Genomic DNA, 13,244 nt, shown 5'->3' on the forward strand with positions numbered 1-13,244 from the left:
AATAAATGGACTGGAAATCGAACTGTGAGCTTTAACAACTCCCAAGTCCATGACGAGATTTCTCATTTGTAATGGTCCGATCTGAGCAACATTGTGCTTCAGATTTGATTGTGTCTGAACAAACAGTGGAAACGCTCCCAGTGGAGCAGACGTTTCCTGCAGGAACTGAGTTTAAGAGGAAGCGAGAAGGCCGCGGACCATTGTTCTCAGGGTTACAGCGTGATGTTAATTAACCCTTATTTCTGTCAGAACTCGGGAGATTTTAGAGCAGTTCTGAAATCCTCCGAGCCGGAGTTGTAAAAGGAAGAAACATTAAATGATCACTGGTGACTTTAACAGGATGTTTGTCTTACACTTGTTCATGTTTTTTCCCAGGGATCAGCTGATTGGTGCAGCAAGGATTAATGACCCCACACAGGTCTGTAGTTTTTATATACATATATGTAAAAGGATTAGAGTTTACTGTAAATAATGGCAGAAAAACCTGGAGCAGATTATAGATATGTTAGTATTTGGTTTATTAAAATATCCTTGTTCAGGAAGTAATCATTTGATGGGCAGCTCCAACCTCACTCAGTCAATGTGCTGAAACTGGGTGTGGTAGTAGCTGAAAGTCATGCCCAACGTGTACTCTGAGGGCTAACAGATCTTAGTTTAAACTCTGTCCTGAATCGTGGTGGAACGTTAGGCTTTTAAGTTATCTGTAATTGAAACGTTAAGAAAGAGCTCCACAGGAGTCCCTGTGGACTATGATGTCTGCAAGGTCAGAGGTCACAAAGGTGCAGGACTTCAGTTCCACTGTCCAGAGGAGGGACAGAAGGATGTTAGCAACAAAGAGGAGCCTTTCAAAGTTCACTTTCCTACTGAGGAAACCAAAATAAATGCAGCAGACAGGCAGCAGTGATCTTCATAGATTTAATACGATCCTGAAGACAGACACAGGAAGTGGACAAACAAACTGCTCACATATTTATAATAATATTCAAAGCAAACATTTAACCAGAAAGTTTGTGTCAGTTTTTATTCTTTGCTTTTAACAGGTGCCATGAAAGACGGGTGATCATGTAAGTGCTTGTTTGTGTGCCTTTTAGAACAGCATGAAATGATTGCAACACTTGAAAAAAAACTAAATGTTTCACATGAAGAAGTCAACAGGTTGTTTATTGTAAACTGTGTCTGGTAGTAATGGCCGTCCTGCTGACAGGAAGTGGCGTTGAACACCTCAGGCAGCGCTGGAGACGGCCAGCTTCTTCAGGTGATCCATGAATACCTGCAGGCTGACGTCATCTGTGAGGATGGGAGCTCCAGACTCCTGCGGAGGGAACCAATCAGGTCAGCTTTTCTTCTGCTTTAAACTGATGAGGTCAAAGGTCACGGTCTTACCTGTCCCCAGGCGTACATGTTGTTGTGGGTCTGAGAGGGGTTGACTTTGGAGAGCAGGAAGCGAGCCTGCGAACATCAGGACAGGTGAGTCTGATGCTCTGTGGGTTTCAGAATCTGCAGAAGAAGAAACACTCACCTGGCTGCCGCCGTGCTCCGTGTCAATGTACCGCGGCATCGGGAAACGAGTGTGGAGCAGCTCCTGAGCGTCATCTACCGGTGCCTGGAGGAGGTGCTTAAAGTTCTCATACTCAGGCATGTCCTGGTAGCCAGCCTTCCTCCACTGAGCCACCGTCTTTTTTTTTTTTTTTGAAGAAGAAGAAGTTTAGTAACAACAATGATGTCATCCTTAACATTTCAAATAAAAGCACATTCTACAGATATTATCTCTTCTTCCCTGACTCTATTAATAAACCTGCAGCCACAGTTAAACATCTCGGCATTATTTCCTGAGTTAAGTAAAATGTGAGGCGTGAGTAGCTGCAGAGCGGTGGAGGGCCGTACCTCTCCGTGGTAGATGACGATCTGGAAGAAGGTGTCCATCAGCAGGATTCGGTCCGGCAGGATGCTGCTGCTGTCCAACAGAACCGGCTGGAACACAAACAGACCCACAGGGTTAGAGCTACCCGTTAGCCCGGGTTCTGACCCGAACACAAGGTGCGGTGCGGCGCTCCCACCTCGGGCGGCCCGTTGAAGGAGTACGCGTACAGGACGGGCTGGATCATGATGAGAGCCTGGGTCAGATCCTGTCTGTTGAACTGATGTCTGTAGTATGAGCTCTCATCGGGGCTGTTGTTGAACACCTGCAGGAACGGTGAGCGCCGCAGGTGGAACATGAACTGCAAACACGAGGGGACAGGGTGAGACTCACAGCAGACTCTCAGGACATTATTCTGGGATGCAGATCACCTGAGGGTAGAGGGAGAACGTCTCGGAGAACCTGAAGGAGTTCGGATCGTCTTTGTGATAATCTCCAAACTTCTGACACTGAAAACAAGCAGAAGTGGATGAGCCACGCCGCCATGACGCTGGAAGAACCCGAGTCCGGCTCATTTCCTCACCAGTCTGATCAGCTGTCTGTCCAGCCACCTGAGGACATCTGGACCCTCCTCCGTCTCCGCCCGGTACACCGCCAACCTCGCCATCAAGATGGCAGCCGCCTCCTGATCGAAGGATGCCGCGATGCTCTGAATCTGACTCTGAGCATCAGCCCAGCTACAGAACAGAAAGGGATGAGACGTGGGAGCGTGAAGCAGAACGTCAGGGTCACATTCAGTCACCGGATGATTCGTTTACACGCCTGACAGCAGAGTTATTAAAACTGCTTCTCAGAGACGATACGAGCCTAAAAACATCAGATAACTCTGCTGCGTTTAATCCTGACTAAACGCCGCTCAGATTGTTGTTCTGTGACCACAGCGGGTCCAATCGGCTCTAAAACAATCCGAACAAACATTAAATCACACACAGATGATCAAGTACAAACTAAATGGACATTTTTACTGATAAACAGTTAAAAATAAGCCGAATGACACCTAAATATTCCAGAGGATGATTGTTTTATTGTTCTGAATTAAACGGCAGATAAAGGTCCGACTGTTCAGCCCATAAAACTCCACCAGGATGTTTTAATGTTTGTTCAGAGCATTCGATCCGATGCAGGTGAGAAAAATTTCCAGCACCCTAAAAAAATAACCACATATACTGTGAGACACCTTTTTAACATTTAAAGAAATGCTCTATAAAAGGATTAAAGTCATCCGAAGCCCCTCTGATGGGGGTTCTCGGGTTTGACGCAGTAATTCGGGTATAAATGGGTGAAGGAGCGCAGCCGTACTTCCTGGCGGTGGTGGTGACCCGGATGCGTCTCTGTCCAGACGAGTGCTGGTACTGAGTGACGAACTGGATTGCCCCGCGGCCGCCTTGAGGGATCGGAGCGTTGTGCTGCAGAAACAACAAACGAGCAGATAAAGAATCAGACCTGCAGGAAGCGATCGGAGCGAAGGTCAGGACAAGAAACGATGCAGTTTCACCACCATGCAGTATACGTCTCAGGACTAAGCTGCCCAACACTGAAGCACGGCGGTGGCAGTTGTTAGAAGGGCTACAGAACCAGGACTAAGTGAAACAGGTGAACTTCCTGTGGAGGCGGGGCTAAGTTCTAGAAGGAGAACCAGAACTGCAGGCCTCCCTTTGGTCAGGGTTGAGCTCAGGTTAGTTTCCAACGTGAAAGAGACCAGTCTCCCAGTCTCTGCAGCTGATAAAGAGACACACACACCATGATGCCACCACCACCATGCTTCACTGTGGGGATGCCGCCTGATTTGCTCCAAAGAACCTTCAGAATTGGTTTCATCAGACCAGAGGATCTGATTCCTCACAGTCTGAGTTCTTCAAGCAGCTTTCAGGTGTTTCACTCAGAGGACAGACCCGACATGGACCCGATCAAACAGCGCCACCAACAGTCGACATCCAAATGGACTGAGCCTCACAAGATCTGCAGGAAATCCCCAAATCCAGATGTGAGAACCTCGTTGCATCAAACCCAAAAAGACTCGAGGCTGAAACTGCTGCCAAAGGTGTCCCAACTCAGTCACAAACATGAGATTTCCTTTTCTCTTTTTATTAAATCTTAAGTATTAATTCTACGCCGTTTGTCATCATGTGAGATAAACCTCCGAGTCATTATGATGCAGCAGAGAGGTCTGAAGTTCAGGAACAGGATAATTACACACCTGCACACCTGTTATTACCTGACTCAGGGCTTGTGACACGTGTGCAAACACAAACCTGCACGTCCCATCGTTGTGAGGACACTAAACGGACCCATAAACCAGGTCTAGACTCTTTAATTCTCGTTTTTAATGAAAACTTGAACTGGCTTTTATCATTGGCTCATAACGTTGAACAAGGTTTGAAACCTCAGAAACACAAACAGGATATTGTACCATCAGGCACTGTTGACTTTACCCTCATCAGATAATTTTGTGTTTGTGTGACCGTGGTCCTCTCAGCAGGTGATGGACAGGTGCGCCGCGGGAACACGCCCCCCCGCAGTCACCTGCTGACATCCAGAGCCGAGGAATATTCTCCTGGATCGACTCAAGAAACAACAAACGGGGATTTAAAGATAAACTGGTGGAAGAGCTGAAACCGGTCTTTAAAGAACCGATCCAGACTGTGATTACGGCACGCCGTTAAAAAGAAGAAACGCTCAGCTTTTATCTGTGAAGCTGCCTCCCTGCCGTGACTCAAACCCTTAAATAAACTCAGGAGATCACACCGCGACGGGGAGAAAGGACCGAGCATCGAGGACTCGCAGGTTCTGGACCTTCAGACGCCACCGAGGATGAGTCCAGGACAACAACCGGCAAAATGATCCGTTTTTCCTTTAAATCTTCACTGACAGCAACAAAAACACCAGTTTTAAAGAAATCAAACCGACTAATCTGCTCCAAACTCTTCCTTGGACTCAGGAAATAACCTCCAGATGACCAGGAACAAAGAAACCAAACTGAGCCGCTTCTATCTCTCCTAAAGTCTCATTTTAACACTTTCAAGGTAAGTTTTTAAAGACTTCCAAACATTCTGAAGATTATATATTACATCTTAAAGGAAAAAAGGACCAATCACATATTTTCCTTTATATAACAGAACGTGGTTTTGGTTCTTCCTGAACATTTAAACCTGATTCTTTTCAGAAATTTAATCATTTAAAGCCAGAAAAGCTGCCAGTCTTTAACCTGACATCGATCTCCTCTTAGTTAAAGGTACTCGATGCAAACATCCTGAACTACATCAGATGGTGCAGTTTGAAAGATATACTGATGTGTAATTCTGAAATGCAGGTATGCATTCAGTGTAAACAAAGCAGTCTGCTGAGTGATTGACCTACATCAGGCAACGCTGCAAATATCTGAGGTAAAATCACCGAAACGAGGCGATACTTTCAGCGTTTTTACAGAGAAGTGTCAGGTTTCATCACCGTAACACAAATTAAATCAGTACAAAGTGTAGAATGAACGCATGTTCGAGGCAGACGAGGCAGATCTCTGACGGATGACAGTAAATTAATCTGTCGTCAGTGTCCGCCAACACCATCTTTATCACTTCCTGTTCAGTTACTTTAACATAAAAAAGTTAAACAGCCAGCAGTCAGGGAAGTCGGGGCGTAGAAAGGAAAAAAGAATCGACTCGTTTCGCCAAATTGGAAAAACTTTCCTGCATTTTTATTTATTTTTTGGCAAATTGTCCTTGTTGTACGATTTACTGCTGCCAAACGTCACATCACACCGTTCCTAACTGAAGAAAAGGTTTAAATGTAGTTTTTGAATGAGTTTTTCTTAAGCTGATGGAAATAGAAAAATCACAGGTTCATCATAACAACAGTTTTAATGAGCTGAGACTTCATTGGTTCATCTCGTTTGCCTACAGAACTGAAGACCTGCATTCAGCTCACAGGGTCACAGGTCAAAGAGTCAGGGTGGAAATGTCTCAGCTGCAGCTTTAAGGACTTGAACCAACAACTTTGGAACCTTCCTCAACAGAAGCAGATCAGGCTGAACATCCGACAGCTCGTTTGGACTTCAGTCCTCTGGAGGAAGTGTCTGATCACAGATTGTACTTCTTGTCCTCAGGCTCCATCTAAAGATGGCCGACGCTTGGAGACTGCTGTACGCTGCGCTCTTGATTCTGTCGAGCGCCGCCTCCATCAGTGGCAACCTCCTCCTCCTGCTGGTGCTGCTCCTCAACAAGGACCTTCAGTCGGACACGCTGGCCTTCCCCCTGAGCGTCAGCCTCAGCGACCTGGCCGTCGGCCTGTCCACGCTGCCCTTCGCAGTCCACAACACGCTGTCCTGGCCGGTGGCGTACCCCAGCGAGGGCGCCCTCTGTCAGGGCAGCGGCTTCACCTTCCTCCTCGTGCAAACCTCCTCCATCCAGTCGCTCACCTGGGTCACCATAGACAAGTTCACAGAGATCTGCTTCGCCCTCAGTTACTGCAGCATCTGGACATCCAGGAGGAGCCGAGCAGCGCTGGTTCTGGTCTGGCTCTTCAGCCTCGTAAACGCCTCCCTGCCGCTCCTGGGGTTTGGGAAATACCACTACAGCAAGTCCCGGTTCCTCTGCTGCCCGGACTTCACGCCCGACAACAGGTACTTTGTGGCGCCGTGGATGATGCTGGGCATCGCGGCGCCAATCGTCTTCATGTGCTTCCTGCACGGATACATCGTCTACGTGGCACGGAAACAGGCCAGGAGGGGAACGTTCATCTGCAACGAGCTGCACTGCTTTCATGTTCCTGCCAACAATTACCTGAGGAGCTCCATCGTCATCATCACCACCTCAGGTGAGTCCTTCACACAACCTCAGGTCTCCTTCAGAACCGATTGCAAATTAGGAGGACATCCAATCATTAGAGACAGTGAAATACGGCTCCATCCCTGCAGGAAACTATCTCCAGGTTTGAGAACAACATCTGCCATGTTTACTATGAGCCGTTGTGAATAACATTAATTTATGGAGGTTTTCTGTTTGGCTGCAGTGACTTTGCTGGTCTGCTGGCTGCCGTACATCTCCCTGTGTTTCTACGAGACCTTCAGCGGTCGGCGGAGCCCAGCTGTGAGCTCCGCCCTCTCCACCTGGCTGGTCCTGTCCAGCGCCGCCATCAACCCCTGGATCTCCTGCATGACGCAGACGTAAGTAAGACTCCACAAACCAGAGGTGGACTGACTGCTCGTCAGGTGACTGAGGTGCTGATCTTCCTGTCTGTAACTCCAGCAGGTACAGGACGGTTCTGTTTCGCAGCTTCAGGACATTTTCCCAGATGTGTTCTGGGATGTCTCTGGGTCTGAACCGTCAGAACGCCGTCTTCCACCTCAACGCTGCCAACAACATCAGTGCGGTGACCATCGCAGCAGAAACCCGCCAACGCTCCGGCGATCCACTCGACTGATAACCACCGCCGCGGCTTCGAGTCAAACATGGCCGACCTGCGACCATCAACTCCACCTACAGCGTGGACCAACAGACTCAAAGACTCGACGTTTAGATGTTGAGACAGTTTGGACCCTTTCCTCAACCTAAACTGATCACACCGTCGCTTGTTTTCCCGTTTATAGCTTCAGACTTTGTAACCATTATCACATCAAGCCATGACTTCTGCTTTTTGTAACTTTTACACTTTTCAAAATATTTAACTATTCAATATTCGAGCTTCAGTTTTCAGGCAGGTGGTCATAATGTTCTGGCTGGGTGCCTCCCCTTATTTTCCTGTTACATCTGAATGAAACCATGGATTCTGTCACTGTAACAGATTTAAGTTCCTGCTTGTTTGGGTAAATATAAACTTTAAGCCTACTTCCTGTTAACGATCAGTTCGATCACTGACCCCCTCTACAGGAGGGGGCGGGGCATACCTGGTTCACGACCTCGAAGTACAGAGCCAGAGTGGTGTTTGGATCTAAACCACAGATCTTCCACTGACACGTTCCTCCCGTCCCGATTTCCTGAAACAAAACGTTTTCAGTTTTAGTTTTACTGTCCTTAAACATGAACACGAACTACTTCCTGTCTTTATGAGTTCCTCCCTGCACAGAAACTAATCTGTCGGTGAAAACAGCTTTTAGAAAACACCAAATTATTCTGCAGACTGAAGGTTCTACGGACCGTTAGTCTCATTATGAAGGAGCTATAAAGACCAACATCAAGGGTCTTTAACAAATGCCCCTTTTACACGGACCCTAATTCAGAAGTTCGGTTCTACTCTGCTCTATAAAGAATGCATCGCGTTCACACCGGCCAGTTTGGTCGGTAGCAGAGGAACGCCTCCTCGTGTTACGGGGGGCGGGGCCAAAGTGGGTGGGGGCTTTACAGCGCCTTCAGCTGGGGGACAGACGGCAGAAACGCTGCAGGGTAAGCTAACGCTGTTGTTTATATTCCTACTGTCGCTCCTTATGCTTGCATCTGGTCACACCCACGACCAATGAGTGAACAGGAGCTAAGCTTGCGCCGCCCACGAAGCAGGGCTGGCCCGGCTGGCCCGACTCCGAAGCAGGGACCAAAGAAGCAGGGACCGGCCCCAAAAAAATGGCGGTGGAAACGCGTGCAAAGCCAGTGGAGTAGAGTGGAGCCGGGACCTTTAGAGGCCGTGTAAAAGGGGCAAAAGACTGTATTTTGTGCATCAAAGGCCTGCCCCTGCAAATTACTACGACTAATATACTAATATTCATGTTTGCAAAGCCTTCAGCTTCAGGGGTTTCTACACAGCATTCGAGACGTGGTGCGTCGTTTCCATGTATATATATTTGTTACACACAAGGTGTTCATGCATTCTTATTTATGTGACTAAAACAATCTTCCCCTCGTTTCTGCTTTTAAATGAAGGAGCTGTTCAGGATGTTGCTCGGGTCACTGTGCAGAGATGTTAAAACAAAAGAAACAAAAAGAAATATTACAAATATAAAAAAGGAGGATTTTAAATAAATATTACAAAGTTTGTGTGCAATCTGTTGGGCCTAACAAACAAAAGAAGTTCTTTAGACCTCAGAGAGGCTTTTTTTTTTAAAAAACACCTGTAGTAAATCTCGCTCTGTCCGTTTGTGGCGGGCAGCGTGCGACGCAGTAAATTAATAATGGCGGCTCGTACGTTCTCAGAGACGCAGGATCCTTTGGCGCTCAGCGACACACAGGGCCCGATTGCTCCACACACTTTGATTTCCCTGGACGTCTGAAAGAAAAACAAACGCAGCGGCTTTAATGAACCCGCGAGCGAGAGGCAGAGCCGCCGCTTCCTGCCAGGCTCCCGCCACACCTTGACCTCCAGCGTGGCGGTGAAGGCCATCTTGAAGGATCCCTGGACGTCTTTGGTGAAAACTCTCTGAAAGGTTTGTTTGAACAGAGACGTGTTGAAGGAGTCGGCCATCACCATGTAGCCCCTGACCGACACACAAAAACACGCCTGTGTCAGCAAAATATCTCACGAGCCACGGGACGAATTTCAATGAAACCTGGAGATCCTCGGATGAACGAATACAACTAGATAACTTAAATTAAAGATGATCCAAACCAGCTCAACGCCTGTAAAACTAACACTGTGTGGTAGTAGCTGAGAGTCATTAACCCTCTGAGGTCGAGGGTGAAACTAGACGTTTTGGGACTATTTTAAATTTTCCTAAAAGTGGTTTAACCGCCATGTTTGGAGTCATTTTTTACTTTTGACCTCCTGTATTAACACAACAGACCTAAAATCACACAAAAACATAAAATCTGAGTGGAAAATTATTAGTGTTTTTACTATTAAAAACCACAAACATACTTAATGAAATGCTTGTACAACTTAGAATGCAAATATAATCAGTAATATTCATAAACACATGAACAAATTAGGCAAAAAACAAAGTTGTATAAAAACTTTCTCCATTAAAATGTTGACAATTTCTTAGGTGTTTTTTTAGACAAAAACAATCAGGAGTTCTAATAAATTACCATAAATCCTTTGGGCCGTGAATATAAACAGTTTCTGTCCAAAACAAGGCAGAGGGGCACATCACATTCTTAGTTTTGGTTCTGTTCATGCAGAATCATTCAGGTAAATGTTATAAAATATATCCTGATGCTCAAATTATGGATCTGAATCTGTCTCTTGTTATTATTTTGGCTGGAAGGGAGACAGACAAAATGTTCTGTTTCCAGTAATCAACATCAACAAAGTCCTCCCCGTCTGTCCCAGTCTAAACTACACCCCAACTATAAAACTCAACTCACTCCCACGCCGCCAGACTTCCTTTAATTTTTGCGCCTCTTTCTTCTTCTCCCTGTGGATTTTTGGTCGTTTGACAAAAAAAGTTGAGCCTCCGTCAGATTGGAGAGGAGGGGCTGTGTTTTCATTCGGCTGGGTTGGGGGTGAGATCGGACGGAGGATGGGGGAGTTTTCTCCCCGGTTTTGGCGCTTCTTGCTCTTAACGCGCTGAAAATATGACGATTTTCAAAATAAAAAATGTGTCGTGAATCATTTATCATAACTCTGGTTTTCTTTGACCTGTCGAGATAATTTAATAACTGGTGTAAAGCTTGAAGTCTGGACTTGAGATAAATTAAAACAGACTCTCTGAGAGGGCGGAGCTTTCCCGCTAACAGCACACTCTGAGGGGGAGATCTTACGACGCGCAGCGATGATATTTTCAAGGTTTGACCAAAAAACAGCTTTCCTCAACATAAACTAGTTTATGAGGCAGCGGGCGATAAGCATTCCTTCAACAACAATTTAAACAAACCAAGTCTCAGTTTAGGACGCCGGCGCCGGTGTGCGAGTTTACCCGGTGTGGTTGGGGCAGCACTTCATCTCCAGCAGGCCCGTCTGGTCCAGAGCGCAGGCGTAGATGTCGATGATGTGGCCGTTCGTGGACGCTCTGTTGGCCAGAGTCTCAAAGTGCTGCAACACACACGAACACACGCCGTCAGCCATTTTCTAACGCACCTGTGGCGTTTACAGATTAGTTTTCCACCCACTTTGGAACCCAGTTTAAAATAATAAAAACACAGTTTAGGGGTTAAAAAGTGAACACAAGGCTGAAATAATAAAAAACTTTTACGTATTTACAAAAAACAAAAAGATTTCTACATGAACGACGTGTGACGTCAGACCAAGTTCAACTTTTGGTGCTAAAATCTCCAAAAATCAGCAAACTGTGGTTGTTTAAAAAAAAAACTTAAAGATCTAAAAGTCCAACTTCCTGTGACCTGTTACAAATCTGAACTGTAGAGCGCCGAGCCGGACCCGGGTTCGGAGCGCCGAGCCCGACCCCGGGTTCGGCCCCTTGTTTTCCAAAAATCACTCTTTGTTTAGTTTTTTGTGAATTTCATCTCTGAAATCGAAGGACACTTTGAAGTTTGAACACTTTGAAGTTGTCGGACACTTTTCCTGATAAAGTTAAATGTTTTAATTTGTTTTTTTGGGTTCATCCAGAACTGCAGGAGTGAAGGTGAATCAGAAATTGTGACAGAAACAGTAAAATAATCAGGAGCCGTATTTTCTGAATCAAAGAGTAAATGTTCTCAGTCCCTCTGCGCTCTTACTTTGGTAGCCTTCTTCATGAACTTGGCGTTGTCCTTCTCGATGTCGTGCCAGGACCTTATGGGGGTCTTCAGCTCGTCCCCCACCACCATGCCTGGCCCCTGAGTCGCCGGGCCCCCGATGAACGTCATAATCCGGGCCCCGGTGTTCGGGAACGTGCACTGAGGACAAAACGTCTCAATCAGACTGTCCGGCGTCCTTAATGACGCTGACCTACGACCCTTCACCCCTCACCTCCAGGAGTCCCACGGCGATGGACATGGCCACGCCCAGGGAGCGTAGGGGCCTCTTGCCCTGCGTGACGGGCCAGGGGTCCCGCTGCAGCTCGCTCAGAAGATCCGTCAGGTTCATGTCGATTTTCTGCACGGGCTGCAGAAACCTGCAGGGAAGCTGACACTGAGGAACAGGACACGCCCACCAGGAACAGGACACGCCCACCAGGAACAGGACACGCCCACCAGGAACACAGCTTACCTGTTGGACAGAGGCTGCTGGGGCATTTGAGGACCTCGTCCCTGAGCGCCAGAGGACTTTGTGAGACCGAGCATCTCCTGGAAGAAACACCAAAACTGTTAGAAACCTGCAGAACCCCAAAAACCCATTTCTTAAACCCATCTCCATCTGTTCAAAAAGTAACTTTTCTTGTACTCGAGTAGATTACTGTGGTATTCTTTCCACCTCTGTCCAATGTCCTCTGTGAAGGACACCGAGTAGAACCCGACCAAACGAGACAGAACCGTCTCTGAAGGACAGGACCCGGACTCTACCTGCAGCTGCTTTGCGTTCAGGTCTTTGGTCCCTCGGAAGACGTAGCTCTTGGAGATCCCCTCGCAGCCCAGCTCGTGGACCTGAATCATGCGTCCAAAGGTGATGAGTCCAACCAGTGCAGTGGGGGGCAGCAGAGACAGGGACATCTGCAGAGACTCCTTCAGGGCCTGCAGGTCCTCGTCCTCCATGCAGGTGTCCACCAGATAAAGGAAGACCAGGGGCATCTGAGGTCCCCGCTGAAGGCAGAGATTAGAGACGGTCAGATTCCTGACGACGGGGCGTGTCCGTTACCCGTCCTCCTGTCCTGATCGTCTCACCTGGACAACATACTCGATGGTGGAGAAGTGAGGCAGCAGCTCAGCAGGCTGGTTCAGCTCAGAGATCCCGGCGTAGGACGGAGGAAACTGGACAGAGAGAAGACAGGATTTTCGTCTCCGATGCTGTCCTGCCGTCCAGCTGTTAGGACAGCAGCTGGACCTGCTTGACTCACCTGGTTCCTCTGGTAGCAGAAGTTGCAGGCCCACAGCTTGGCTCGATAGTCCACCTGGCTGAAACACAGAGACAGGAGGTCCTCAGCTGAGACGGCGGGGGGTGGACAGGTGGACGTTAGCAAGGCCTACCAGAGCGGGTTGAGGACGGCGCGGCAGGTGGCGCGGCTGCACAGGACCGGTTCGTACTGGATGGGGGGCAGGTCGCTCCTCTCCTTCAGCGGCGTGAACAGAGCCGCCACCGGCACCACCATCCGGGTCGCCTCCAACCGGCTGGAGGGCCACACGTTCCAGCTGAAGCGCACGCCGTCGCGCTCCTCGTTCTGAGCGATGTATTCTGGGAAGGTCGCCATGACGACGAGGGTGGGCGCGGCGCAGGTGTCGCACGGTCAGGTGAAAGCTGTGGACGGGGGAGGAGGAGAGAGAGGAGGTGGGAGACGAGGAGGCGAGAGAGAGGAGGTGGGGGAGGAGGCGGGGGAGAGGAGGTGAGCGAGAGGAGGCGGGGGAGAGGAGGTGAGCGGGAGGAGGCGGGGGAG

At 48.2% G+C, this 13,244-nt stretch overlaps 3 protein-coding genes across 3 annotated transcripts in view; 2 read left to right on the top strand and 1 right to left on the bottom strand.

Moving 5' to 3' along the window:
* Positions 1–1,109, top strand: part of mipol1 (mirror-image polydactyly 1) — a gene marked incomplete at its 5' end in the record, with an annotated part of 53,209 nt that extends 52,100 nt beyond the window's left edge. Inside the window, one exon of the mRNA XM_037977955.1 lies at positions 376–1,109. The remainder of the gene's footprint in view (positions 1–375) is intronic.
* sec23a (Sec23 homolog A, coat complex II component) overlaps positions 902–13,244 on the bottom strand; it is a 15,967-nt gene continuing 3,624 nt past the window's right edge. The window contains exons 2-20 of the mRNA XM_017437673.3: positions 12,841–13,108; positions 12,711–12,768; positions 12,538–12,624; positions 12,220–12,456; positions 11,927–12,003; positions 11,687–11,831; positions 11,455–11,613; positions 10,695–10,810; positions 9,191–9,314; positions 9,026–9,106; positions 7,797–7,886; positions 3,218–3,324; positions 2,442–2,595; positions 2,290–2,367; positions 2,058–2,219; positions 1,885–1,971; positions 1,520–1,675; positions 1,384–1,449; positions 902–1,312 (exon numbers count right to left, since the gene is read on the bottom strand). Coding sequence (XP_017293162.1) covers positions 1,223–1,312; positions 1,384–1,449; positions 1,520–1,675; positions 1,885–1,971; positions 2,058–2,219; positions 2,290–2,367; positions 2,442–2,595; positions 3,218–3,324; positions 7,797–7,886; positions 9,026–9,106; positions 9,191–9,314; positions 10,695–10,810; positions 11,455–11,613; positions 11,687–11,831; positions 11,927–12,003; positions 12,220–12,456; positions 12,538–12,624; positions 12,711–12,768; positions 12,841–13,061 — 2,295 coding nt within the window. The 5' untranslated portion in view covers positions 13,062–13,108 and the 3' untranslated portion in view covers positions 902–1,222. The remainder of the gene's footprint in view (positions 1,313–1,383; positions 1,450–1,519; positions 1,676–1,884; positions 1,972–2,057; positions 2,220–2,289; positions 2,368–2,441; positions 2,596–3,217; positions 3,325–7,796; positions 7,887–9,025; positions 9,107–9,190; positions 9,315–10,694; positions 10,811–11,454; positions 11,614–11,686; positions 11,832–11,926; positions 12,004–12,219; positions 12,457–12,537; positions 12,625–12,710; positions 12,769–12,840; positions 13,109–13,244) is intronic.
* On the top strand, positions 6,868–7,362 carry LOC108248718 (neuromedin-K receptor). The gene is made up of 2 exons (XM_025010960.2): positions 6,868–7,076; positions 7,159–7,362. Exons 1-2 carry the CDS (start codon positions 6,898–6,900, stop codon positions 7,331–7,333), a joined length of 354 nt encoding a protein of 117 aa, XP_024866728.1. The 5' UTR covers positions 6,868–6,897; the 3' UTR covers positions 7,334–7,362.

Source organism: Kryptolebias marmoratus, linkage group LG10 (genome assembly GCF_001649575.2).
Source record: "Kryptolebias marmoratus isolate JLee-2015 linkage group LG10, ASM164957v2, whole genome shotgun sequence".
Lineage (NCBI taxonomy): Eukaryota > Metazoa > Chordata > Actinopteri > Cyprinodontiformes > Rivulidae > Kryptolebias > Kryptolebias marmoratus.

Bases quoted from the DNA above. Each gene is read 5' to 3' on its own strand.
- LOC108248718 (XM_025010960.2), top strand. From the start codon at position 6,898: ATGGAGGTTTTCTGTTTGGCTGCAGTGACTTTGCTGGTCTGCTGGCTG. The intron at 7,077-7,158 runs GTAAGTAAGACT...CTGTAACTCCAG, and splicing joins ATCTCCTGCATGACGCAGAC to CAGGTACAGGACGGTTCTGT.